This window comes from Crinia signifera, chromosome 3 (assembly GCF_055691185.1).
Source record: "Crinia signifera chromosome 3, ASM5569118v1, whole genome shotgun sequence".
NCBI classification, from domain to species: Eukaryota; Metazoa; Chordata; class Amphibia; order Anura; family Myobatrachidae; genus Crinia; species Crinia signifera.
In genome coordinates, this window is record NC_139219.1 from 239,308,704 (window position 1) to 239,334,442 (window position 25,739).

Here is a 25,739-nt window from a genome sequence, read left to right on the forward strand (position 1 = left end):
ACTTGCTCATTTTGATGATGAATATTAAAATGTATCTAAAGTTCAGACAGCTTTTATCATAAGTTTCCATAAACGTATTTTTTAATGTCATATAAGTTTATTTTATTTTTAATCTTTTTATTGCGGTATTTTCATAAATAACAGGTGGAAGAGAAAGCCAGTATACATGATTGTTCAATCCATCTTCACATGTGTATATAGAGAAAGAAGCTATGATATATTTATGACACATCTCAAATGTATTCAATGGACAGTATACTAATATCAGATATTGTTTTGAACATACATGTTATCTTAAGAGGTTATACCTAAACTAGACTAATACTAAAGTTATACATAGTATTTAACTTCTAACACCACATAGACAGACAGGGAAGGAGAGTATAGGAAAGGAAAGGAAAGGGAGAGAATAGGGGGAGAGATGTCTAGTACAGTTATGTGAATCCACAAGTATTCCTTTTAGTTATTTCTAATCCAGAGAAATTTCTAAGGTAGAGGCAATATGCGTTTTAGTGGTATCATCAAGAGTATTAATAAATAAAGGCCATTTCAAATAACATTTATAAGCACCCTTTTGCAAATCCAGTCTTGCATATTTTCTTTCGAAATATAAGATCTGTAGAAGTTTTTGTTTTACAGACGACAATTGTGCAGCAGATTTTTTCATCCAGAAAATCAATATGCATTTTCTTGCCACTGTTTTTATTGTTAACCTAAGAGGAAGTCCATCTGCCAATTGTATAAGTTAAGTCCCATACATGCTGAAGGGTCCGCTCTCCAATTTACAGAAAACACCTCGTTAATAAAATTGACAGTTTTACACCAGAATCTTCATATTTTGTAACAGGCCCACATACAGTGAGCATAGTTAGCCTCTGCGATACCACATTTATTGCAGTGACCCATCTCCTCTAGCAGTGACCCATCTCCAATAGTAGTCTATGTTGATATGGTGTTATGTACTGTATGCTCGGTGAATGTTTCGCATATATACCTTTTGAAGATAAACAGATTTGAGAAGTTTTATATATATTGTATGCAAGTGTGTGATGTCATCTAACGTTTGTATAGTTTGTTGTCTGATTTCCATTTTCCTAACAATAGTGTCCACTGTGACATGTTGTTATAACATATTTTCATTATCATCTGATATAAATATTTTAATTTATATATTTTATATTATATATTTTAATAGCAATATAATTTAAAAGTGAGTCTATGAAGTTCACCTGCGCCAAAATAGTTGTAGCGGGGTATGTAAGTGCTGGGGCCTTAGTAGTAGTTAAAAAATGGAGAGAAGATGGTCCTGTCTAAATCTAAGTCTGTGTAAGAGATCACCTGTCAAAGATGATAAAGTAAAAATAAAAATAACGGCAAACTCCGTTTAACCTCCCCAGCCCTCTAGCTAGAAAAAATTTAAAAGTTTACAGTTAAGTCAGCTAAGACATAGAAAGTGATTTCTAATAGTGAACAATATTAGCAAACACATCAATATTAAACATATATAATTTTTAACCCTTTCACGAGAAAACACATGTCATCGTTATAATTAAGCATCCATTTGCAGGACGTAAGCCAAACACTACCCTAATCCATTGAGATGGTTTCATCCATTAGGAACGTCAGTGATATAAACATCAATTTAACATGTAGTATTGTTGGCAAGGAATTCCTCTGCATCTTTTGGAGAGTGGAAATCTTTGTAGCTTGATCCTAAAAAAATTCAGGGTACATCAAGTAAAATTTACGATTGTCCTTTGCTAGAATATTGGCGAAAAGGAACGTCTGGTTTTGGATAGTTCAATTGAAAAATCCTAAAAGATGCGAAGTGCATGGCTTTTCCATTTGATAGGGTTTATTTTTCCTAGACGCAGCCCATATTGCTTGCCTGTGCAAAAAATTAAGCACTTTAAAAATGGCTCGCTTGAGTTTGAGGCTTGAAATGACCCAATCTGTGTAGTCGTTCTATTACAATGTCTGAGCATTACAGAGCAATATTGAGTAGGGTAGGGAGTGTATTGTGTACAAAATGTTCAAGCTGGAGGCCTTTTACAGTTTCTGGCACACAAGAAACTGTCCAGCTGTCCAGCTGTCCAGGTCTGCTTTGTTCTCTGTAATAGTTTTTTTTTGCTGCAGGCATCCCTTGGGCGTTTATCCACATCTGGCACCATGTTGTGATCCCCTCTCCATTTCTCCTGCTGCTGTTGCTGCTGTGCAGGAAAGGCTTTCATCGCCGGGGGGAGCCTAAGTATTTATCCATGGCAGCGGCGGGCTGGCAGGGTGAACGGGAACAATGTCTCCGTGTTGCTGACAGCGTGATGGATGGTAGGGTTGAGGCGGGTAACAGAGTGGCGGAGAGAAACTGCTCACCTCTCCATGCCGGAACCGGAAGGCAATGTCATATAATTTAACAGAGAATTATTTAATTTAAAGCAGCAGCATGTGCCCACTACTTACATACTGAATCCATGTGCAAAGATTCATAATTGTTATTAAAATTGCTAATAGGAACTTCTGCTCTTAATACCTGAAAACACGTGGTTCTGAGATTTAACTTTAGGAAGACTGTGTAGTTCTTAAATACAGGTCACATTATGAAATGATGGCTATAAACAGATTGTCATTAGCACTACCTTTAGATGGAACAGATTGTTCATTTTATGAAGTCAGGATGTTATGATCACAGCTGTCCAACAGGAAGGGAATTCAGAAATCAAATAGTAAATCCCAGAGCACAAAAATGGCTGAGAATAAATTGAGCGCAAATGGATTGGATTTATCATGGATTTACTTCACTGTAATAATGAACTTAATATTTACACCTGCAATTTCCCTACAGACCTTTACAGAGATACAACAAGTTACATTTCTTGGATAGTTATGCCATGATAGTGAGCATGCAGCATAGAAAAAAATGCATTCTCCAATGTCCGAGGACAAAACAAGGTACGTTAGTTTTTATAACTGGTGTAGTATGCTAATAGTTGGCTAAACAGATGAAAGCCCTGAGAATGCAATATGGACTAGTTCATCTTTCATGCCTCCATCTTTTATGGACTCTCCTTATTCCAATCATACTACAGTATATCTGTAGAAGCCACACTCATATGTCAGATGCTAATCCTCACTGTATGATTTGATACTGGTGGCTGATAATGTCTCTGTCTTTCAGTAGCCACACACACTTTCCACACTGTCAACTTTTGTTAACTGTTATTCCACTATCTTAGTGTTGGTAGTATCTATTGTCCATATTAATTTAACTTTCTATTACTTGTCATTGTACATTTATTTGTATCATGCATAGAGGGGTTTATTTTGGTTCACTCCTTCTGGCAAATTCATTCTTAGATGGACAAAACCTTGTGCACTGCAGGTGGGGTAGATGTTACTTGTGCAGAGAGAGTTAGATTTGGGTGGGGTTTTACTTCAAAGTGAGATCTATATTGCAGTGTAAAAAGAAAGCAGTCAGTATTTTCCCTGCACAGAAACAAAATAACTCACCCAAATCTAATTCTCTCTCTGCACATTTTACATCTGCTCCCGACCCTGAAGTGCACATGTTTTGTCCATCTAGGAAGGAATTTGTCAGAGGGAGTGAACCAGAATAAGGCCCATAGTACCAATGTTGGTTGCAGCTAAGTGAATTTCTTCTTCTGCACACGTCTATATGACGCACTGTGCATGCACCCAGATAATGTGCACACAGAGTCAGAGATGCTTTTGAGGCACATGGGAGACATACAGTCTCAGAAATATGAAGTTGGGTGGGAGTTCCTGGATGGGGACATGGAAGTGGCTTAGTGCACACAAAGATATATATATATATATATATATATATAACCAAAATCCCTGCACTATCACCATTAACCCCTTGTCCCAGTTCCCCTACCCCATTGTTGGTTTGCTATTTACTACTGCTGCTTATATTGCCATTGCCTTGACAAAGGACCGCACCAGGACCGAAACGTCATCAGGCTATCGATTGGATTAAACTCTGGACTTATACTTTCATGAGAAGACTGGTTAGTGCTGTTTTTCCCTCTTTTGGGATTTCTTATCTTATTGTTATACTCCTGTGAGTGCCTCTGATATTCCTTTATATTGTTGAACACTGCAGAGTGTTCTAAGACAGGCACCAGGGCCAGTGGTCAACAGGAGGGGTTCAGTGCTGGTCTCCCCACTGCTATATATATATATATTTGTCACTCTTACCTTGGCAATATACTCATGACGGTAAAAGTAAGGATCCATTAGTTGAGTCCTTTTTTCATCAGTAATAAAAAATACTTCGGAGAGGAAGTTTGAAACCTGAAACCCGAAGGAAAATGCATTGAATACATTATTTATTATAATACAGAAAATACATGTTATGTTAGTAGAAAAATAAAATAAATTACAGATAGCTATATGCAATATGGGGAGATATAATAAGCTCTGGAGAGTGATAAAGTGGAGGAGCGACAAAGTACTACCCACTCAATGCCTAACTGCCATGTTACAAGCTGCATTTGAAAAATAACAGTCTGGAACTAATTGGTTGGAACTTTCTCTCTCCCCCTCTCTCTCTCTCTCTCTCTCTCCACTTAAACACTTACAACAGCTTAATAAAAAGCCCGGTACTTGTTTCCTATCTGGGCGCCCAGGTTTTCTACGTACGGCACCGTAATGAAATCGGATCGCATCGCATCGTACACATACACGATATTGAACGATGCGATGCGATGCGATGCGATCCGATTCGATTTCCCATAGGAAACAATGTGAAATGGCTCAATTTAGCCAAATTATCATAGGAACAATAGTAAATGGGCCAAAAACACCCCTGAACATTGAAATGTCCCCCCAAAAGTAGTTGACGCCACCCCGCCATCAACGTGAACCCGAAGCGTGGCGAGCGCAGCGAGCCCGCGAGGGGCGGCGGTACGCGTCCTCCGACCTTTTCATGCCCTACTATCCACTAGGGCGTGGAGTGAGAATAGAATAGTGTGGCGAGCGCAGCGAGCCACCGAGCCCGAAGCGTGGCGAGCGCAGCGAGGGGACGCGGATACCTTCACAGTTATACGCGTCCCCTCGCGGGCTTCCCAGGTGTCCATGGCGACGCGGACACCTGGGAAGCCCGCAAAGGGACGCGTTTACCTGTGAAGGTATCCGCGTCCCCTCGCGGGGCTCGCTGCGCTCGCCACGCTTCGGGCTCGGTGGCTCGCTGCGCTCGCCACACTATTCTATTCTCACTCCACGCCCTAGTGGATAGTAGGGCATGAAAAGGTCGGAGGACGCGTACCGCCGCCCCTCGCGGGCTCGCTGCGCTCGCCACGCTTCGGGTTCACGTTGATGGCGGGGTGGCGTCAACTACTTTTGGGGGGACATTTCAATGTTCAGGGGTGTTTTTGGCCCATTTACTATTGTTCCTATGATAATTTGGCTAAATTGAGCCATTTAACATTGTTTCCTATGGGAAATCGAATCGGATCGCATCGCATCGCATCGCATCGTTCAATATCGTGTATGTGTACGATGCGATGCGATCAGATTTCTCTACGGAGAATAGCATGGTGCGCAATTAACTTAGCGGGCGCCCAGATAGGAAACAAGTACCAAAAGCCCTTATGCAAGATTTGCCCATCTCAGCAAGGTTAGAATTAGATATTACTGTGGGTGCAGAATACACTACAGTACTTTGGAATAATGCAAAATGTGTATTTTTCTTAGCATCACTGAACATAAACAAAACACGGTACTTCTTTACTTTCACGGCGCCAGCATGGCGCTGCGCGTCAGAGTCCCATTGCGGGGCTCGCTTCGCTCACCCACGCTGCGGGCTCGGTGGCTCGCTACGCTCGCCACGCTAATTAAAATCAACTCCATGCCAACATGGATAGTGGAGGTATGAACTATCCATGTTGGCATGGCGTTAACTTAATTTATTTTACTTAATTAGTGGCGAGCGTAACCCGGAAGTACGCGCGGCGCCATGCTGGCGCCGTGAAAGTAAAGAAGTACCCAAAACACACTTCTCAAACATGTGGTGGACGCAAGTTTTGTCAACCCCTGTATCATATACCTACATTCCTTAATTCAAACAAGAAGTACATACAGTATAACAAGCATGTGGCTATAGGTTAGTGTAATATAAGTAATGGATGTTCGAATAATGAGATAAACATGATAAATCTGCACAATTCTGGATTGCAGATGGGAAAGCTTGACCAGTCGGGTAATAATAATGACATTACTCACTTTTAGGCAGCTTTCATCCAAATATCTAATATGTGGTTCAGGTTCTACATTATCCACATCTTCTGCATAATCAAATACTGTATGTCAACCATGTTGGCAGCTTCAGTGCCAGCTAGAATTAACAATGTTGTACTGTATGTCTGTACTTTCTTATCAGAACTTGAAACAAGTGTCTACAATGTTCTCATAAACAAATATTAGGTTGATGCTTCTGAGATCCTGAGTCATGTCAGCCAATATTCTGACACCATCTGGATCAATCTAGGGCCCTTATTCTAGTTCAAAATCTATCTCTCTCTGCACAAATTACATCTGCCCCACCTGCAGTGCACATGGTTCTGCCCCTTTGAGAAGGAATTTGCCTCTGCGAGTAAACTAGAATAAGGGCCTATGTGAGAATACAGCTTAGGATCGTTGAAGTGCTGCAAAACTTTATATTTACTCAACATACTGGACCATAACTAAAATACAAGATGCCTAGCAGCAAACTGTAAGGGTTGGTACTGTATGATGCCACTACCATTTTTCATTAAAAAAAACTCGCTGGTGTATCTGACCACTTATTATAATATGTATATATTGTTTGTTTCCACAGGTTTTAGTTAGTTAGCCTTTTATCCGTCTCTCAATCCCGGTTGATGCATTGTCCTACATAAAGACCTTAGGGCATTGGGGTTTGAGCGGGCCTAACACACTCCTTCGGACGTGACTTCTATAGGTGAATTCTAGCACTGCATGCATCAATCGACTACTGGGAGAGACAACAGAGTCAGATGTGGTGCGTGGTCAGTCTCCTTCTGTATTTGCAAAAGGGGATTCCCCAGAGTCCTAACATCTGCGGAGTGATGTGCAGGGTGATTACCATCAGAGAACCAGGCACTTCTTTGACCTCTTTATTCCAGGAGGTCCAGTGGGATACAGGAAGATTGTGGGGATACCCAGGTAGCTGCGATGGCAGTGCAGTTTCCTGGTGATGACCGGTATTCCTGTACAGCAACAGTGGTCCTGCCTTTAAAGAGACCGGAAGTCCTGAGAATGGGTTAGTCTGTCTCTTTTCCACCTTACCCATTATTCAGACCCCAAATGGTTTTGTGTGTACAACTGTCATAGGACACTACAGGGACTCCTGGGAATAACATATTTTCCTTGTAGTGGATTGGCAGCATAAACAGAATACCCCAAAGGTCCGGTAGATTCCAATTACTTTTACACTGTTTTCCTGCAATTGTGACTTTTTAAAGAAGTTTTTTTTTTGTGATTACTTTTTAGCCTTTGGATAAAAAACGATTGTGTGTGAACTTTTAAAGAAAGAGAAAATATTCTGTCCCTTTTTTCTGGAGATCACAAAGGTTTTTTTTAATTGGTATGTGAGTCATTCTACAATGCCAAGTATTCTCTAGATTGAAAGCCCAGCACTGTGATGTGTCTCTCTCTAATTTTCTATTTGAATCATTTGTGTTTTGTATAGTTTTGAGTTGAACTAATGTTTTTGGAGATCCAGGAGCAGCAGGATTGAGTTTAATGCTTGAGGTTGTCTGTCGTGAATAATATAAATTACCCACCTTGTCAATTTTTATTTTCTCGGGTGGTCCTATGCTTCAATTCCGGTCATATATTTACCGTTTGTGTCTCTAAATCTTAAGCCAATTTATGCTTAAACAGGCTTATCTAAATATGTTGACTCAGATGAAATAAACGTTTAATCTAACAGTTCAGGCCCCTTTTGGATTTGTTGTCAGTTAGTAATGAATGTACCTATATATTTTATACAACTTTGCAGCAGCAAAGACATCTAGGAATAATAATTTCTTAGACATGCTATTTAATTCTCACTAACTTGAATAAAGATCCCTTCATGCAAATTGTCAATATCAATAAAGATAGCATCACTCAATATTACACTGCTACACATGCTCTTGATTGCGATACAAATGGATTTGTGCCATATGGCTCAATCATTATCTAGTGCATTAGAATCATTACATTCTTTCCATAAATGGAATCACTGATCAGGTGTAATCAATGAAAGGTTTTGTTCTTTCATATAAAATTTGTGTAAAATAGTAATTTATCTTATTATTGTACATGAAAATGCAAGATGATTACATGATTGATGTTGACAGTCACAGAGTTGGAGCAAACCAGATTGTAATCCTGATGATGAAGCAGCTTGTGATAAAAAGGAACAATCTATTGATGTTTACTGTTATTGCTTTATTTTAAAGCAGAAATCGCATTTTATAGTTATGTAGTCACTGGAACCAAACCAATAAAATAAGGGAGTAAATTGCTCAATTTCTAAAATATTTTTTCAATCAGTGAACAAAACAAATACTTGGTAGAAGTTTTAAATATGAATATAATTTTTTTCCCAGTTGGTTCCGTTAATATCAGTTTCTTTATTTTCATATTAACAACATTGCAAGGATAGTGTTTAACAATAGATACAAGCAAATATACATGTTCTCATGGGATGCAGTGTAAATCCCGGCGGTCAGGATCCCGGCGTTCAAAATCCTGACGCCGGAATCCCGAGCGCCGAAATCCCGACACTTTCTCCCTCCGTGGGTGTCCACGACACCCTCGGAGGGAGAACAAATTAGTGTGCCGAGCGTAGCGAGGCACCGGGCCCGCTGCGTGGCGAGCGCAGCAAATCCACAAGGGGGGGCGAACCAGGTCCCCCCCTTGTCAGGATTTCGGCGGTCGGGATTCCGGCGTCGGGATTTAATAATGAATCCGTTCTCATAGAGAGAATTATTAAACCAAAATGATGTAGATTATTTAGGCGTAAACCAAATTTTATGTATAGATATGTCAATCATTTTCTGGAGTGTTTGGCTCTCTTGTCATTGTTATTTTTTTATTAAGTCATTTTAAAGTGAAATTCTGTTACACTGTGTAGTGAATTCCTGTCAAAATAGATATTGTGCCTCCTGAGGAAGTCTATATATTTTATACAGCTTTACAGCAGCAAGAAGATCTAAAAAACATTAACTGTTAAGGGCCCCTGAAGACTGAGTTTGGCTTTTCCTGCTTGATAAAAAAGTGTAATAGTAAACTATATTTATTTTGCTCAACATTAGTCTAAATAATATACATAATTTAGTAAGGTAAAACAAGTTATATGGCCTACACACGGGGTAACACTGCTGAGTGATCTGAGCAATGTCGGTAGCTTAGATTGCTCAGCAAGATCACTCAGCACACCAGTGATGTACCAGCGATATGTGCTGAGTGATCTGACAGGGCCAGTGTTCTCTGGTGAGAACACTGGCCCTGACCAGCGATTAAGTTGATTTTTTCAGCATGCTGGATATTAATAGCCGGGCGATATTATATATTATACATTAATTGGATGACATCATCGTTTCGCTATTGCTATGGCCCCCTACACACGGAGCGATGTAGGGGCATTTTCTAAGCGATCTAGTGAGATTGCTTAGAAAATGCCCTGAAATGTCCTGAAATCACTAAGGCCCTTATTCTGATTGATGCGGACTTTACCGCGTACTTACGGATCGCGTCTTTCTGACGTCTGCGCATGCGTGGAGAACGCTACGCGCATGTGCCACGCCTTGACTCGGTACCAGTCCGGCCAAATCCCGTCCAAAACTGTTCACCGCTATCAGTCGGGAAATAGGGGCGTATTATGGGCGTCATGCGGAATGACACATGGGCGTAGTTTCAAAGTGGGCAAAACGGGGCGGAAACATGGGCGGACACGGGGGAGTACACTTATGTTGGGGGGCGTACATTCGGAAACCACTCCGAATGCACGCGATGAAAAAAGGGCAGAAATGTGCGGTGTCCACAAGTGTACTATTGCTTTGCGGACACCACTCGTTCATGCGGTTGGCGAACGTACGCCTAATGACTCCAACCATTAACACCTGAACCCAATAGAATCTACTCCTTTACTCATTACTCACTAATAGGACGCTTGTCAGTGCTTTAATTGAAACCATTGCTGCTTCAAGGAACCCGTACTAAACACCCACATATGCTGTACTTGTCAGACACTTTCAAACTGCTAACAATGGACATGACAGAATATTAATACTAGCAATACACATGTGTATTTGACATGTACTCATGAAACCACACATTTTGGGTAAAGTAAACACATTTATTTATATTCATGTCACAGTCAATGCCAGTGTGATGCAATGACCATAAAATAATACATACAAACAATAAACAACATGGCAGGAATGCCGCAAAATAAATAATAATACTAAACAAATATAATTGCACACAGATGGACTCCAGCACCTCCTATGTGCCACTGCACATGCAGCCAGTGGGAAATGAGGAGGCTGCTGGCCCTTCTACAGCAGGGCAAGCTGCACCTGACCATTCAACAGCAGGGCACCCTACACCTGGCCCTTCTGCAGCAGGCCAACCTGCAGCTGTCTCATATGCACCATCAGCAGAATCATTTGGAACACAACCGGGGACTTCACAAGATAGTACCATGGCCATCACTTCAAGTACAGCTGACAGTAATGCCAGGCAAAAGAGGGCAACAGGGGAACCACAAAGGACATATGAAGCAAGGCCTCAGCTGGTTCCCCTCAGCACGTGATTGGACACAAGAAGCTGACACACACAGCACAATGGAAGATTTGGGAACACATAACGGCAGAGATTAATGCAGCCACAAGTTCATTTCCGACCACGTTTGGCCTTGGTAGGCTCCTTGGCCTGTGCAGCAGCTCTTCGGGGACGGCCAGATGCTGGGGCAGGTGGAGCAGATGATGTGGAGGGGTTGGCTGGTCTACCCCTCCTGCCAGCAGGGAGTGTTGCCGCTGGTAATGCACCAGAAACGGATGCCATTAGGACCCTGTTGCTGGTAACCAGCTCCACCATAAGCTCATTATGGTGGAGGAGGAGATCATTTTGGCGGGTGGCTTGCTCGGCCAGCACCTGAGCACTTGCAGCCATGGCCTGCATGCTCGCAGCCATGGACTGCTGGGTGCTGACCAAGCTCGCCAGGATCTCCTCGGTCCTACGCACCCGTTCTGATGCCAAGTCTCCCTGCTGGTTGATGTCCCCAAGCACCTCGGCCAAGGCGGCCAAATCGGCTTGGCCCGATGCCTGCTGCTGCACAGGCCTACCTCTGGGGCCAGGTGGCACGGACTCCTCCACCTCCTGAACAGAGTCGTCACCAAGCGGTGGGGTGTCTGTGGGCAAAGATAAACACAATTAGGAGACATTCTACGATAATTACTTGCACAAGTTTATGGCATGACCAATATTTACCTTCCAGAAAAGACGCAAACACTTCAGCTGGGGCCTCGCTATCCATAGTGCTCACCCCCCGGATCTCCTCAACTGATATGCAGCTCTCGGCCATCACCTCCAGGGGGGTGAGCTCTAGCCCTGATGGCATGGGGCCGGCCCCAGATGTCTGGCTGTGGTCCCACCGCTTGGTCAGCTTCCTCTTCAGGTTGGTTTTGAAGTCCTGCCACCTGCAATGTAAGTTGACATATTAATACATGTCACTCCCAATGTTAGCTGTTGCAGCCATTGCTCTGTGCTACATATTACAACATGTGATTATTGTCCCATATATAATATTACATGCAACTATGATATCAACCGTTACAATACACATTCACAATCACCGTACTCTAACTCACAATGAAATTACATGGCAATAATGTATGTGTATCGTAACAACCTCACGGGACATTTGCTAAATGCATCTAAGCATCAATTCAAACATTACTTGGCTATTACTGGCCACATGTATCACAAAACAACTTGCCTCTTCTTCACATGGTCCGTCTCACGAACTTGTGGCGCTACTTCATTAATCTCTGCCGTTATCTGTTCCCAAATCTTCCATCTGCGTGTGTGTGTCAGCCTCTCGGATGGACACTCTATCCAATCACGTGCTCGGGGAACCAGGATGGCCAGCTCCTGTGCTTCATATGCCTTATTTTTTTTGGGTGGTTCCGCTGTTGCCCTGGCTCGCCCCTTGCCACGTCCCTGGCCACGCCCCCTGGCACCAGTCGCTGCACTTGAAGTGCTGGCCATGGTACTACCTTGTGAAGTCCCCTGTTGTGTTCCAAACAATTCTGCTGATGGTGGATATGAGCCAGCTGCAGGTTGGCCTGCTGCAGAAGGGCCAGGTGTAGGTTGCCCTGCTGTAGAATGGTCAGGTGCAGGTTCCCCTGCTGGAGAAGGGCCAGCAGCCTCCTCATTACCCACTGTCCGCATGTGCAGTGGCACATAGGTGGTGCTGGAGTCCATCTGGTCAAATAGTTGCTGCAGCACTGGGTCCACCTCTGGTTGGGTTCCAGACATGTTAGCAACAACATTGTCACCTTCTAATACACCTTTATATACTGTTTGTGTAATCTGTTTGGCGGACATCAGCGGCAGCTGCGTTCCGTGCGTGAGCGTACGTCGCTGGTTTTTCGCGCCGCATACGGTGGCGGAAATTCCATTGTGTAAAACCTGGCGAAAGTTCGACATGAAATACTGGTCACCAATGCTAACATTGCATCGAATCTTCTGATACACCTGTGACTATTGCTCAATACACATGCTATTTGCTAGCATGACATGACATTTCATTCATGACTACTGTGGTATTGTGGCGTTTTAGTGCAAGCTAAAAGTAGCCCATTCCCTTAGAGAATCCAGGCCACAAGTCATGCAATACTCATCTCTACTGTTATAGACCACACATGTGAGAGCCCTATAAATAATGTCTTCCTGCTAGAATCATTTGTCTTCAGATCTGGACTTGTCAGGGTCTAAGGTAAGCTCTTCCATGCTCCTTGTAGATATGATATCCATTAACAATGTAAGTGTATGAATGTATGCACTATTGCCTCACTGACTACAGATTGTTGGGCCAGCAAAGTGGTGTATTATTATTGCAACATGTCACATGTTCACTATTTCACTCACAGGGCTTAAACCTGTGTGGGTTCATCTATTGCAGGACAACATGTCCCAGCAATAGATGAAATGTGTCATAGTACATGATGTCTGCAAAAAATGCTGACACCTTTATCTGTGTGTTTTGGACGGTGTGTATTGAGTTCATATTATTGTGTCATCATTAGAGAGTCAAATGGATCTGCGGGATTTCATGGGGCGGCCATCTATTGTACGTATTGAAGGCTACAAATCTATTTGTAGTGGGATATGGCCATTATGTGCATAGGTGCATCAGTATTTATGTTCATTTCTTTATAGGTTGCAGAAGCTATTATGCGCTACATGGAGAGGAGGCTAAGGGCACTTGCGGCTCTCCCCACTCGTCGGCCAAGGAGGCCAGGACGTGCTAGAATCTATCGCACACGGGTGACTCTGTTTGCTATGCCCGATGATGAGGTACTTACTAGGTACCGGTTACCGCCACATGTCATTCTGGATCTGCTCACCTTAATTCAGAGCGATCTGGAACCTCTACACGGGATCACGACAGCAATTCCGCCTCACACACAGCTGCTGGCGGTGTTGCATTTCTGCGCCTCAGGATCATTCCAACAAGTAGTGGCAGTACTTGCTGGAATATCTCAGCCGGCCTTCTGCCGAATCCTGAGGCGTGTGACGTCGGCCATGTTCAGGCGCAAGGGGCACTTCATGGCCATGACATTTGCCACCGAGACCCTGCGCAGAAGCCAGCAGGCCTTCCATCAAATTGCTGGCTTCCCTAATGTGATAGGGGCTGTGGATGGCACCCATGTACCATTTGTGCCTCCATCTCGAAGTGAGAAGATATATAGGAACCGCAAATTGTTCCACTCACTGAACGTGATGGTGGTATGTGGCCCATCCATGGAGATTCTCGCCTTCAACTCGAAGTTTCCCGGAAGTGCCCATGACTCTCATGTCATCCGACAAACCGGGATATGGCATAGACTCCAAGAGCTGGAAGGCCGTGATGCGTGGGTTCTGGGTGACTCCGGTTACCCATGTACGCCCTGGCTACTTACGCCGTACAGCTACCCAGCACCGGGCCCACAGGAGGCATTCAATCGGGCGCATGTTGCCACCAGGCAAGTGGTGGAGCGCTCAATTGGCCTTTTAAAAGGTCGATTTAGAGTGCTCCACCGCACTGGTGGTGACTTACAATATGCGCCTGAAATGGTGTCGAGGATCGTGGGCCTGTGTATATTTTTCCACAACATTGCTGTGCGGCGTGAGATACCCTTTGATGAGTGGGAGGTACCATCTGAGCCGCAAGATCCGCCCATGCGCCCATCCCGCGCCCCTGAATGCCGGAGGGGATACCAGCTGCGGGACTCTGTGGCGCAAAGATACTTCAGGTACATGTTATTGAGTTGACAGAACACACCAATTAATGTACAAATCACCCCTTCAAATAAGTACAGTGTGTTAGTTGTCAGTGTTACAACACGAAAATTAGCCAGGCTGCCCTCCTAATGGCAAAGAAATAGGAGATATTTATCATATGTGCTTAGTTTGGGGGGAAGTTCAATATAGGTGCTAATTATTATACCTTGGACAAGGGATCTTATGTGTTTGTTATATCTTCATTATTGTAGTTGATACTATCCCTGATGACTGGTGAGTACATTGATTTATTCTATCATGTGTTGGGGATTATTTCCTGTGTTGATGTATGATTTGTTTGCATATATACATATATATCTATATATGATGTTGGAATTTATTCACATGTTTCAACATTTCAAGGAGCATGCAGGCAGGCAGGCAGGCAGGCAGGCAGGGCTGGTGTATAATGCTGGTTTCAGGATACCTGCAAGTGTGTGTATGTGTCTTTTACACATAAATGTACGCATACACATAGATGCATAGAGTAATTAATGCTAACTACAGCTATGCGTTGCTAAGCTATAGCACGCGTTGCTTGGCGGAGCGCGGCCTTATTGGATTTGCTAAGGGCATACACACTGTGTTTTATATATATCAGATTTGTTCATTGCCATACATCAACACTACGGTTTTGAAGGCATGCGAATTTGTCACCATTTGTGTTGGCGCAGAGACGCTGTTAATGTCAAAATGAACAATAAAGTTATTATCACAAATAACTGTGATCAACCAATGCCACCACCTGATTGGTTGATAGATGCCATTGTCAACATGGCGGAGACACGAAGGGCAGAACCCTTCACGCATGAGGAGCTGCGAGTTCTTGTCTCCGTCATGGAGACAAGGCTGGGCCGTGCAGGGCCCTTTATAACAAACAGGCACAAGCGGAGGGCCTATGCTGCGGCAGGGCGCCGAATTTACGCCCGCACTCGGGTGCGGAGGTCCCTCGGGCAGCTGGAGAGGCGGTGGTCGGACCTCCGCAGGCGCCAGCCCCAGCTGCTTCACCAACTCAGGGGCGAAATAGCTGAGTGTGAGTATTTTAGCTATGAAATTTCGCACTTACAACATAGCATATATAAACAATAAAATGTGTCTCATGATAAGTGGGTGTCCATGGGTTTAAAAGTCCATAGACTGTTATGTGTGCTTCTTCCTGGTTAACATGCAGTCATGTGGCTTTTATATGTAATGGCATAGCATTGAGGATTCTGATGCATACAATGTGCCAGATCTAATATGTGTTACACATTGATAAATGCCTGGGTTGTAATGTGTGAACAAATTACTACCAATCACATACTAATTTAAATGTCACTATTTGGAATCCATTAACAGTAAGGAGCTACTTTCCTGCATCGTTTGCCATCATTATCACCCTTCCATGTATGTCTTGTTTTGGATTAATAAATGTGCCCCAATGAGCCAACATTGACCATGATGTTTTTTTCTACCACACAGCACGAGCCCGAGCCCAACAGGCCCGTCAAGAGGCGGAGGCAGGCCTGGCCCAGGACGAGGGCCAACACCCCGAGGAGGACGTGCCGGCAAGGGTGGAGGAGGAGGAAGTTGGCCAGGAGCAAATGGTGGAGGAGGAGGTGGAGGAGGAGGAGTTGCGTGAGGAGGTGGAAGATGAGTTTGTGGCGGAGGAGGAGGTGTTGGTGGCGGAGGAGGAGGAGGAGGAGGAGGAGGAGGAGGTGGTGGTGGTGGTGGAGGAGGAGGTGGAGGAGGAGTTGGAGGAGGAGGTGGAGGAGGAGTTGGAGGAGGAGGTGGAGGAGGAGTTGCAGGAGGAGGATGTTGTGCCCGAGGAGATGGCGGAGGAGGGGGCTGAGGAGGCCACAGTTGCCCCGGACACCTCCAATTCAGAGGGGGAGGAGGCGTGCCAGGCACCGGAGTCGGCGCAGATCGGTATGTTGACATAATGCATAATTCATGAAGTAGTTGTACTGGTATTTGTTTTTTAGCACTGGTGATTACAAATTTTGGGCCCATACTAATCATATAGACCCCAAAGTGGGTAGCTACAGATACAGGTACGGGTTAGATGGGGTGTCCAAGGCATCCCTTTCATCCAGGACACCTCTGAATTACACAGGTTTGTGGGATGGGTTGGAGGTCCATTTTGACTGCCACATAACCGTTGTAGTTAAACTGGATCCTGGAGTAAAGGGATGAGTGGATCATTTGTGGCTTAAATTCACCTGCTGCAAGCGTGGATTATGACCCATCAAATAGTGGAATCTATATTGTTGGTGAATGTTATTTATAAACTCTAGGATGTATGCTATAAATGGAGTATGGCCCGGCCTACCTTGGAATGGAGTCAGAAGTTGCCAGTGTCCCAGGAGCCTCCTCTACCTAAACACCCCCTGTACTTCCGTTTTTTTTTTGGCCGTCACAGAATTGTAGGTTGGTTTAGACAGAATTATGATTTTGAGGATGTGTACTGTGCATTCCTTACATTTGCATAACTCCCATGCCACGAACCATCACTGAACTTATAGACTGTGCAGATTGTGACAAGTTCTTATTGACGGAGCCCATGACCTGCTTGTCATTGGTTAGTCATGGGTGGGTTGTGACTGAGAAGAAACAATATGACTGTTATGTCTTCTGCAGAGTAAAGTGTATAGGCCAAAAAATACAGTATGTAGTAAATAACTTAGCATGTATGTATATATGTGTCATATCTATTTATCTATGTGTGTCTCTATCTCTCTACATCATGGGTCCTCAAAGTGCGGCCCTCCAGATGTTGTGAAACTACAAATCCCGCCATGCCTTGCCACAGTTTTAACACTTCCTTATAGCAAAACTGTGGCAAGGCATGCTGGGATTTGTAGTTTCCCAACATCTGGAGGGCCGCAGTTTGAGGACCCATGCTCTACATAGATATATATATATATATATATATATACACACATGTCACCTAGCATTTGTGCAATTTCTGTCGCAGTATGTGAAATGTATGCAAGAATAACATGACTAATTGTTGCCCCTTTGACATGCCCACAGATGACACCACACCGGCAGATGAGGGTGTGCATGGGGCCCTCCGGCGACTGGAGCACCATCTGCGGCTGGCGCAAGCAGACCTGCAGGACCTGAAGGACCTGCTTCTTTAATTTCTAATTTTATATTTTTTTCATTATGTTATTTGTCTCGTTAATAAAATTCTTTATGCAAGTTCACAGTTGTTGGTTTTATTTGCACTTTAAATAGTATATGTGTAGATTGTTTATAATCTTTTACACAGGGTGTAATACAAAGCATTGCACTTACATTGCTGTAAGGGTTAATGTGTGCAATGCATGTGTTAGGCATGCTTGTAAGGATATATTGGAATCTAATTGATTCCAATTCCAAATAAGCAGTTTTTTATGAGGATAGGTAATTGAATAAGTGGGTCATGTGATGTCTTGCAGAAGATACTTCATAGTGGGTTGTTTGGCGTAAATCCTCCGCTTACGTGCGGTAGCACCGCTTGGCTCCCGGTCGGATGCGGTATTCCCGAGCATACTCTGTAATACTCTGTAATACCGTGCCGAATCGGAGTGTTTCTCCCGCACACGCATGATTTCTATGTCGTCCGTAAACACGCCCTGTTCTTAAAGAGTGAGTCCGTCCGAATGCGGAGGACACGTGGGCGTTTCTACGGACGATGGCCGCATGCGGCAAAACACCGTGGCGTGCGGACCGCTCCGTAAGAATGCGGGAATTTCCGCACAGATCAGAATAAGGGCCTAAGTGTGTAGGCCCTATAAAAAAGGAATGTGTGGTTAAGACACTTATCAGTTAAGACACATGTTATTAAACTCTGTCCTCAGGAACCCACATGGTGCATGTTTTCAAGGTCACCTGCTGATGTTCCGGAAAATGTGATCTGGGTGGGGTCCTGAGGACCAAGTTTGAGAACCACTAATATAAGGCATTTCTTCCACTTTTTCATCAAGTGAGATACATGGTAAACAGAATCCTTGGGCGAAACGTAATAGATGGCAATTTTTGGTAATGTTTAAAAATCGCACCAAATCGCTCTTTTTGCCGCGAATTCACATATGTAAATGATATGCAAATTCACAGCAAAAAGTGAGATATGGTGCGATTTAGTACAATTTTGAGACTTGAAAATGTGCGCATTTTCAGACATACAATTTTGTGCACAAAAAACCCCCCAAAACAGCGTGGGGTCCCCCCTCCCGAGCATAACCAACCCTGTGCTCAAAGAGCCGGTCCTGGTTTCATAAAATCACAGGGACAAACAAGCTGGGGTTCCCTTGATTTTACAAAACCAGCACCAGACTCAAGGGCCAGTCCTGGTTCCCAAAATATGGAGGACAAAATTACTTGAGGTCCCTCATTTTTTAAGAACCAACACCGGGCCCAACATGCCAGCAGGGTAATGTCACTGCAGGGGGGGAGACTTTTTATACAAGTTCCCCCAGGCCAAAGCATTCATTCCTCTGACTGGTCAACATGGGCAGGGGTCCTGGGGAAGTGGGGACCCCCAAAGAAGGCCCCCCTCCAGAACTAACCTGCCCATGTTGAAGCCCGGGGCTGTCCTCGATGCCCCTGGGCGGTGGGCATTGAGCTGATAAAATGGTGTAAAAAATAGAAAGAATCCTATTGTATATTGCTGTGGAACTATGAGTCCCAGCAAGCCTGCACCGCATGCAGGAACTCAGAGAACCACAAGTACCAGCATGCGGGGCAAGAAAGGACCCGCTGGGACTTGTAATCCCACAGTAGTACAAATAGTTAAATAAATACACACACATACTGACAGTACAACTTTATTGCACACAGAGACCATCCATCCAATACTCACCTATGTTGCCACGGAGCATCAGTCCCCTTCTCCAGTAGTATCCATTTGGGTTACCTGTGGATAGAAAACATACTCACCAGCCGTCTTCAGGGCTTCTCCGGGACCCCTACACCACTGTAACCAAGCTCAGGTCTTCTATTTACTACTTGACAAGGGGGCTTGATGCTCTGTGGCAACATAGGTGAGTATTGGATGAATGGGCTCTGTGTGCAATAAAGTTGTACTGTGTGTATTTATTTAATTAGTTGTACTACTGTGGGACTACAAGTCCCAGCGGGCCCTTTATTGCCCTGCATGCTGGGACTTGTGGTTCTCCAAGTCCCAGAATGCGGTGCAGGCTTGCTGTGACTCATAGTTCCACAGCAATATACAATAGGATTCTTTCTATTTTTTTACACCATTTTATCAGCTCGGGCTTCAACATTTAGGTTAGGTCTGGAGGGGGGGACCCCTTCTTTGGGGGGGTCCCCACTTCCCCAGGACTCCTGCCCATGTTGACCAGTCAGAGTGATGAATGCTTTGGCCGGGGGGACTTGTATAAAAAGTCTCCCCCCTGCTGTGGCATTACCCTGCTGGCTGGTAGGGCCCGCCGGTGCTGGTTCTTAAAATACGGGGCACTCCTAGTAATTTTGTCCCTCGTATTTTGGGAACCAGGACCGACCCTTGAGCCTAGTGCTGGTTTTGTAAAGGGGGGGGGTTTGTCCCTGTGATTTTAGGAAACCAGGACCGGCTCTTTGAGCCCGGGGCTGGTTATGCTCAGGAGGGGGGACCCCTGTTTTCCTGTTTTTTTTTTGTATTTAACCCACAATGATCTGTGCATGGTTCTGCCAAATTCGCCAGTCAGAACCTGGTCTAATTTTTTGGCGATTTATGGTAACGTTTACCAAAAGTCACAACCTATTATATGTGCGAGTTAGATATTTTGTAATAGGAAAACATCTGGATGCGAATTGAAGTGTGGCTAAAAATCGCCACTTGAAAATGTGCGATTTCGCAGCAAAAAAGTGTGATTTTCTTTACCGCAAATCGCACCCTATTACCTGTACGACTTTTGGGAAAAGTGCGATTTTGGCTGTTTATGACAAAAAAAAGCACATGTCTAAAAAAACGACCTCTATTACATTTCGCCTTATGTGTCTAAATTCTTCCCTTAAGGATTACCCAAATGTACTGTATTATTTTGCTTGGCAGAATTTTAGGTACAATTCTCAGGCCTGGTTCCCAGGCCTATTGCGCACACTGCCAAATATTAACTGATAAAATATTGTTTCTGGTAGATTATATGATATGATCTAGACAATATCTATTGTGTATATCAAAATAATTGAGTCATAAGTTTCTTTTTATAGCATGCTGTAAGTACTTTCTCTTTAACAAGCAAAAGTTATAAACTATTATTACCTATACAGTATGTTCAGATTTATGCATTGTATAGCTTATCTCCCACAGTATAACTTTCATAGTGCATCTACCATTGCTGCCTCACCTTTTATACTTGTGAATGGGAGGTAAAACTTATGGACATGGCGGTTATGTTGGGAAACCCCCCCCCCCCTTTAGCATTAAGTCCCTTCAAGCACCCATTTTATGTTATCGCTTCTAGACATAACCAATTCCACCAACGGTAATCCTATGGAGTGCGCCCAACATGGCAGCCTCATCTGGCACCCTTTGTGGTAGGAATATAAACAACTCATAGAAGTTATTACCCAAATGTCTGCTTCAACTTACATTTATTGTGCTCTCTACAGTAGGATTTAAATTTTACTTCTGTATTACGCTTCTTTTTTATACCTTATTATTATTATTATTATTAGGTAAAAAAATTGAAAATATTTCAGCATTCAAATTCTCTTGCTGAATATGGTATAAAACCAATTGTTGATGCTTTGTCACATTACAGTATGCACGTTAGATTAACGACAAAGGAGGCCAACTCTAATATTTACCACAGTTATGCTGGCAATGTTTCCATACCCTATACAAATTAATTTTGATCCGCAAGGGAATGTAAACATCTGCTATAATACAGTTGCTAAGCTACAGTAAATATAAAGCCAAAAATATAACACTACTTTATGGTTATGTTTATCTTGCGGAAACACATACTGAATCTTAATCTAACTGGAAATATGCTGCAATAAAAAAAAAAATTGGTATGTTGTAGGGTGATAGGATTTTCAGTATGTTGTTCCCTCAGATGAACTATTTATCTGGTTTTCAATTGCACGGCTATATTGTACAATTTATCATCAGTTCTTGTACAACTATTGTTTTCAGTTATTCATTTAAAGCAAGCTTAATTTTCTTCACTCAAAGTTACCTTGTTTATCATTTATATTTAGTTATAAACTAACTGATACTGTACAGATAGGATACTGTTCAATAGAAATGCTTAGTCCCCCAAAAAAACAGAACACTGATGGTTTGTAATTCAGTTTAAAGACTACATTAAAAAATCAAACACATCATTATATTCCTGCATGCCTGATACAATATAATAATGGAATTTCTAATGCTGCATTGCAGAATAAGTAGGATGAATTCCGTAGGACGGCAGACAATAAATGTGAGTTAGTGATCCGTAACAAAAATATTTTCACTTTTGTTTTTCAAGCTATGACAGGATTCCATAATCATATTAATCAGTTAGTATAAAAATAGATATCATAAGTGAGTCATAAGCTACAGCGGGATATAATAAGCTCTTTCTTATAAGATTAACAAAATTATTTTATTGTTTACTTGCAATGTTTGAACTAGAGGACTATAGATTTTCAATGCATGTATATGCTAAAACGCACGTATAATTATTAAGTCAGTAATTACACTTTATTTATAAAAGTCTAAACTGGCAGATGCTCACTTAGCAAATATAAATAAACTGAATACTCTAATTGGCCATTCATTTATTCAGTATTTAAAAAGTCTAACCTGTTATAAATAAGTTTGATTTCAATTATTATTTAATGAAATGTGACAAGTTTAAGCACATATTCAGAATACTGTAGGGTTCATTTATAAATATTCAGATTTTATATATACTATTTCACACAGCATCATTTTGAAAAAGATTCCATGCTAAATTAATAGTTTCCCTGCTGATTGTTATTTGGCATCCCTGCTGCTTGTTCTAGTTTTTCCTGCATTCCTAATAATGTTTAGGGCAATTAATGACGTGACTATAAATTTTTAATATTTTAATTGTTTTCATGCTACAAACAGTAACTATGTATTTACTTTAGAGGGATAGCTTGTGAAAAATGCAACATACTGTACAGTAGTGTATGTTAATAATATAAAATGAATAGCTATCTAGCTACTGTAGATAGATAAAGAACCAGAGAACCCAGGTTTACCATAGTAAACTTACCCACCTTAATACACAAATGATTAAAAAAAATAATAGGTACTTGTTTCCTGCGCCCATCGCATAGCATACTTAGTGGTATGTGATGCGTGCAATGCGATATTCATGCTAAATTAAGAGTGCTTGTACAATGAAATATCGCATAGCATTGAATGACAGCAAATGGCTTGCGATGCAATGCAATTTTTAATTGTACAAGCACCTTGATGGGTGCTTACAATGTTAAATGCACCCCCATTGTCAACGCCACCCCCACTATCAATGCCAACCCGAAGCATGGTGAGCGCAGTGAGCCCGTGAGGAGTGGTGGTACGCGTCCTTCGACCTTTTCATATCCCCACTATCCACGTCGGCGTGGAGTTGAATTTATATAGTGTGGCGAGCGAAGTGAACCACTGAGCCTGAAGCGTGGTGAGCCCCGCGAGGGGACGTGGAATACGAGCCCGAAGCGTGGCGAGGGGACGTGCAATACATGCAAAGTAATCAGTGTCCACTCGCGGGGCTCGCTGCGCTCACCACGCTTCGGGCTCGGTGGCTCGCTACAATATATAAAATCAACTCAACGCCGACGTGGATAGTGGGGGTATGAAAAAAGGTCGGAGGACGCATACCGCCACCCCTCGCGGGCTCGCTGCGCTCGCCACGCTTAGGGTTGGCGTTGATAGTGGTGGTAGCATTGCCAATGGGGGTGCATTTAACACTAAAAGCACCCATCAGGGTGCTTGTACAACAAAAAATCAGATCGCATCGCATGCATCGAATGCCACTCTATTGCATGCAATGCGATTGTATAAGATGTAATACAATCAAAATCACGGGCGCCATGTTAGGAAACAAGTACCAAATAATGAGATTATAGTCCGTGCATTGATCAATGCACTTAAGCTTGCAGACCACCGCAAAGAGACCCAATTTCAATGCAAGTTCTTCTCTGATACCCAGACTCTTAAGAACCTGGCAACTGCTGTTACATCACAGTTAAACTGAACATATGCTTGCTTCCTGGTTTAGAGCTTTTAAGGTTAAACGATCACCAACATGACTTCTGAACTACCACTAAGGATGCAGCTGTCACAGGTTTAACCTCTTCAGTGGTATGCTCTTAAAATTTTCATGCATGCCACTGATTCCTAGGTGCGTGCTAGTGGTGCCTTCAGTGGTGCACGATCTGGCAGCACCCTTCTTCCTTAGTGGTAATACATGAGTTGTATTAGTGATTGTCTCACATTTAAAAGCCATGGATTAGTTGGCAGGTGAGCTCTTAACCAGGAACCAAGCATATGTATTCAATTTTACTGTGATGTGATAGAAGTTGCTAGTATCTTAAGAGTCTGGGAATTAGAAAAGGACTTGCAGTGAAATGGGGTCCCTTGAAGGTGGGCTGCAAGCTTAAGTGCATAGATCAATCCCATTATTTCCATGGACTTGCAGGAAGATGTTCTTTGACACGTTTCTCTACCAATCTGCCACATGCCCACCAGAGAAGCTACCTAATCAAAGATGTATTTGGCTAGTGAACAGAAGTACCGGTTAAATAAGGAATCTGCCAACATCTGCAATGAACATGAACCGATGCCTACAGGCTGCTGACACATATCACCCAGATAATCTGGATATACACATTTACAGCCTGTATCTGGGTCAAATGCTGCAGCTTTTTAAAAACCGAACTAAGGCTGTAAAGATCCATACCTTGTGAGTATACAAATAATACCTGCTATATGAACTCTGAAATATGTTTTGTACAGAACTTTTCTCTAAATTTGGGACTTATATATCAATAAATATCAAGTATTTAACCAACTAATCCCATTAGGAGACAGCTCATCTATCTCGCTTCTTAGAAGAATAGCGTGTTGTTTTAAAGAGATGTATTTTGCAATTGATATTAAATATTGTGAATATTTTTAATACTCACAATAATTAATATTATTTTTCAGTCCAGATCGGTTAATCCAATTATTGAGAAGGGGACATAAATAAACCAGTTAGCGCTTGCACGTAATGTTATTTATTTTGAAATCCTGGATGTGTGTGTATGTATATACAGTTGTGCTCATAAGTTTACATACCCTAGCTGAATTTGTGATTTTCTGGCCATTTGTCAGAGAATATGAATGATAACTCACAAACATTTGTTAGTGGTTGGGTGAAGCCATTTATTGTCAAACAACTGTGTTCACTCTTTTTAAATTATAATGACATCAGAAACTACCCAAATGACCCTGATCAAAAGTTTACATACCCTGGAGATTTGGGCCTGATAACATGCACACAAGTTGACACAAACAGGTTTGAATGGCTACTAAAGGTAACCATCCTCACCTGTGATCTGTTGCTTGTAATCAGTGTGTGTGTATAAAAGGTCAGTGAGTTTCTGGTCTCCTGAAAGTCCCTTGAATCTTTCATCCAGTGCTGCTCTGACGTGTCTGGATTCTGAGTCATGGGGAAAGCAAAAAAATTGTCAAAGGATCTGCGGGGAAAGGTAATGTATAAAACAGGGGTGATATCCAAACATTTAAGAATGCCAATCAGCAGTGTCCAAACTCTAATTAGGAAGTGGAAAATGAGGGATTCTGTGGAAACCAAATCACGTTCAGGTAGACCAACCAAAATTTCAGTCAGAACTGCAACAAAATTTGGTCGGAAAGTAAAAAAAAATCCCCAAATAACTTCAGCTGAAATACAGGACTCTCTGAAAAAAAGTGGTGTGGTTGTTTCAAGATGCACAATAAGGAGGCATTTGAAGAAAAATGGACTGCATGGTCGAGTCACCAGAAGAAATCCATTACTGCGCAAATGCCACAAAGCATCCAACTTACAATACTCTAAACAGCACAGAGACAAGCCTCAAAACTTTTGGAACAAAGTCATTTCAATGGATGAGACCAACATTTAGCTTTTTGGCCACAACCATCGCTGATAATTTGGGGATGTGTGAGCTACAAAGGCACTGGAAACTTGGTCAAAATTGATGGCAAA

The 25,739-nt window shown here is 42.7% G+C and overlaps 1 protein-coding gene across 1 annotated transcript in view; it reads right to left on the reverse strand.

The window, feature by feature from the left end:
* NAALADL2 (N-acetylated alpha-linked acidic dipeptidase like 2) overlaps positions 1-25,739 on the reverse strand; it is a 570,750-nt gene that overhangs the window by 83,686 nt on the left and 461,325 nt on the right. The window contains exon 11 of the mRNA XM_083177727.1: positions 4,216-4,311. Coding sequence (XP_083033853.1) covers positions 4,216-4,311 — 96 coding nt within the window. The remainder of the gene's footprint in view (positions 1-4,215; positions 4,312-25,739) is intronic.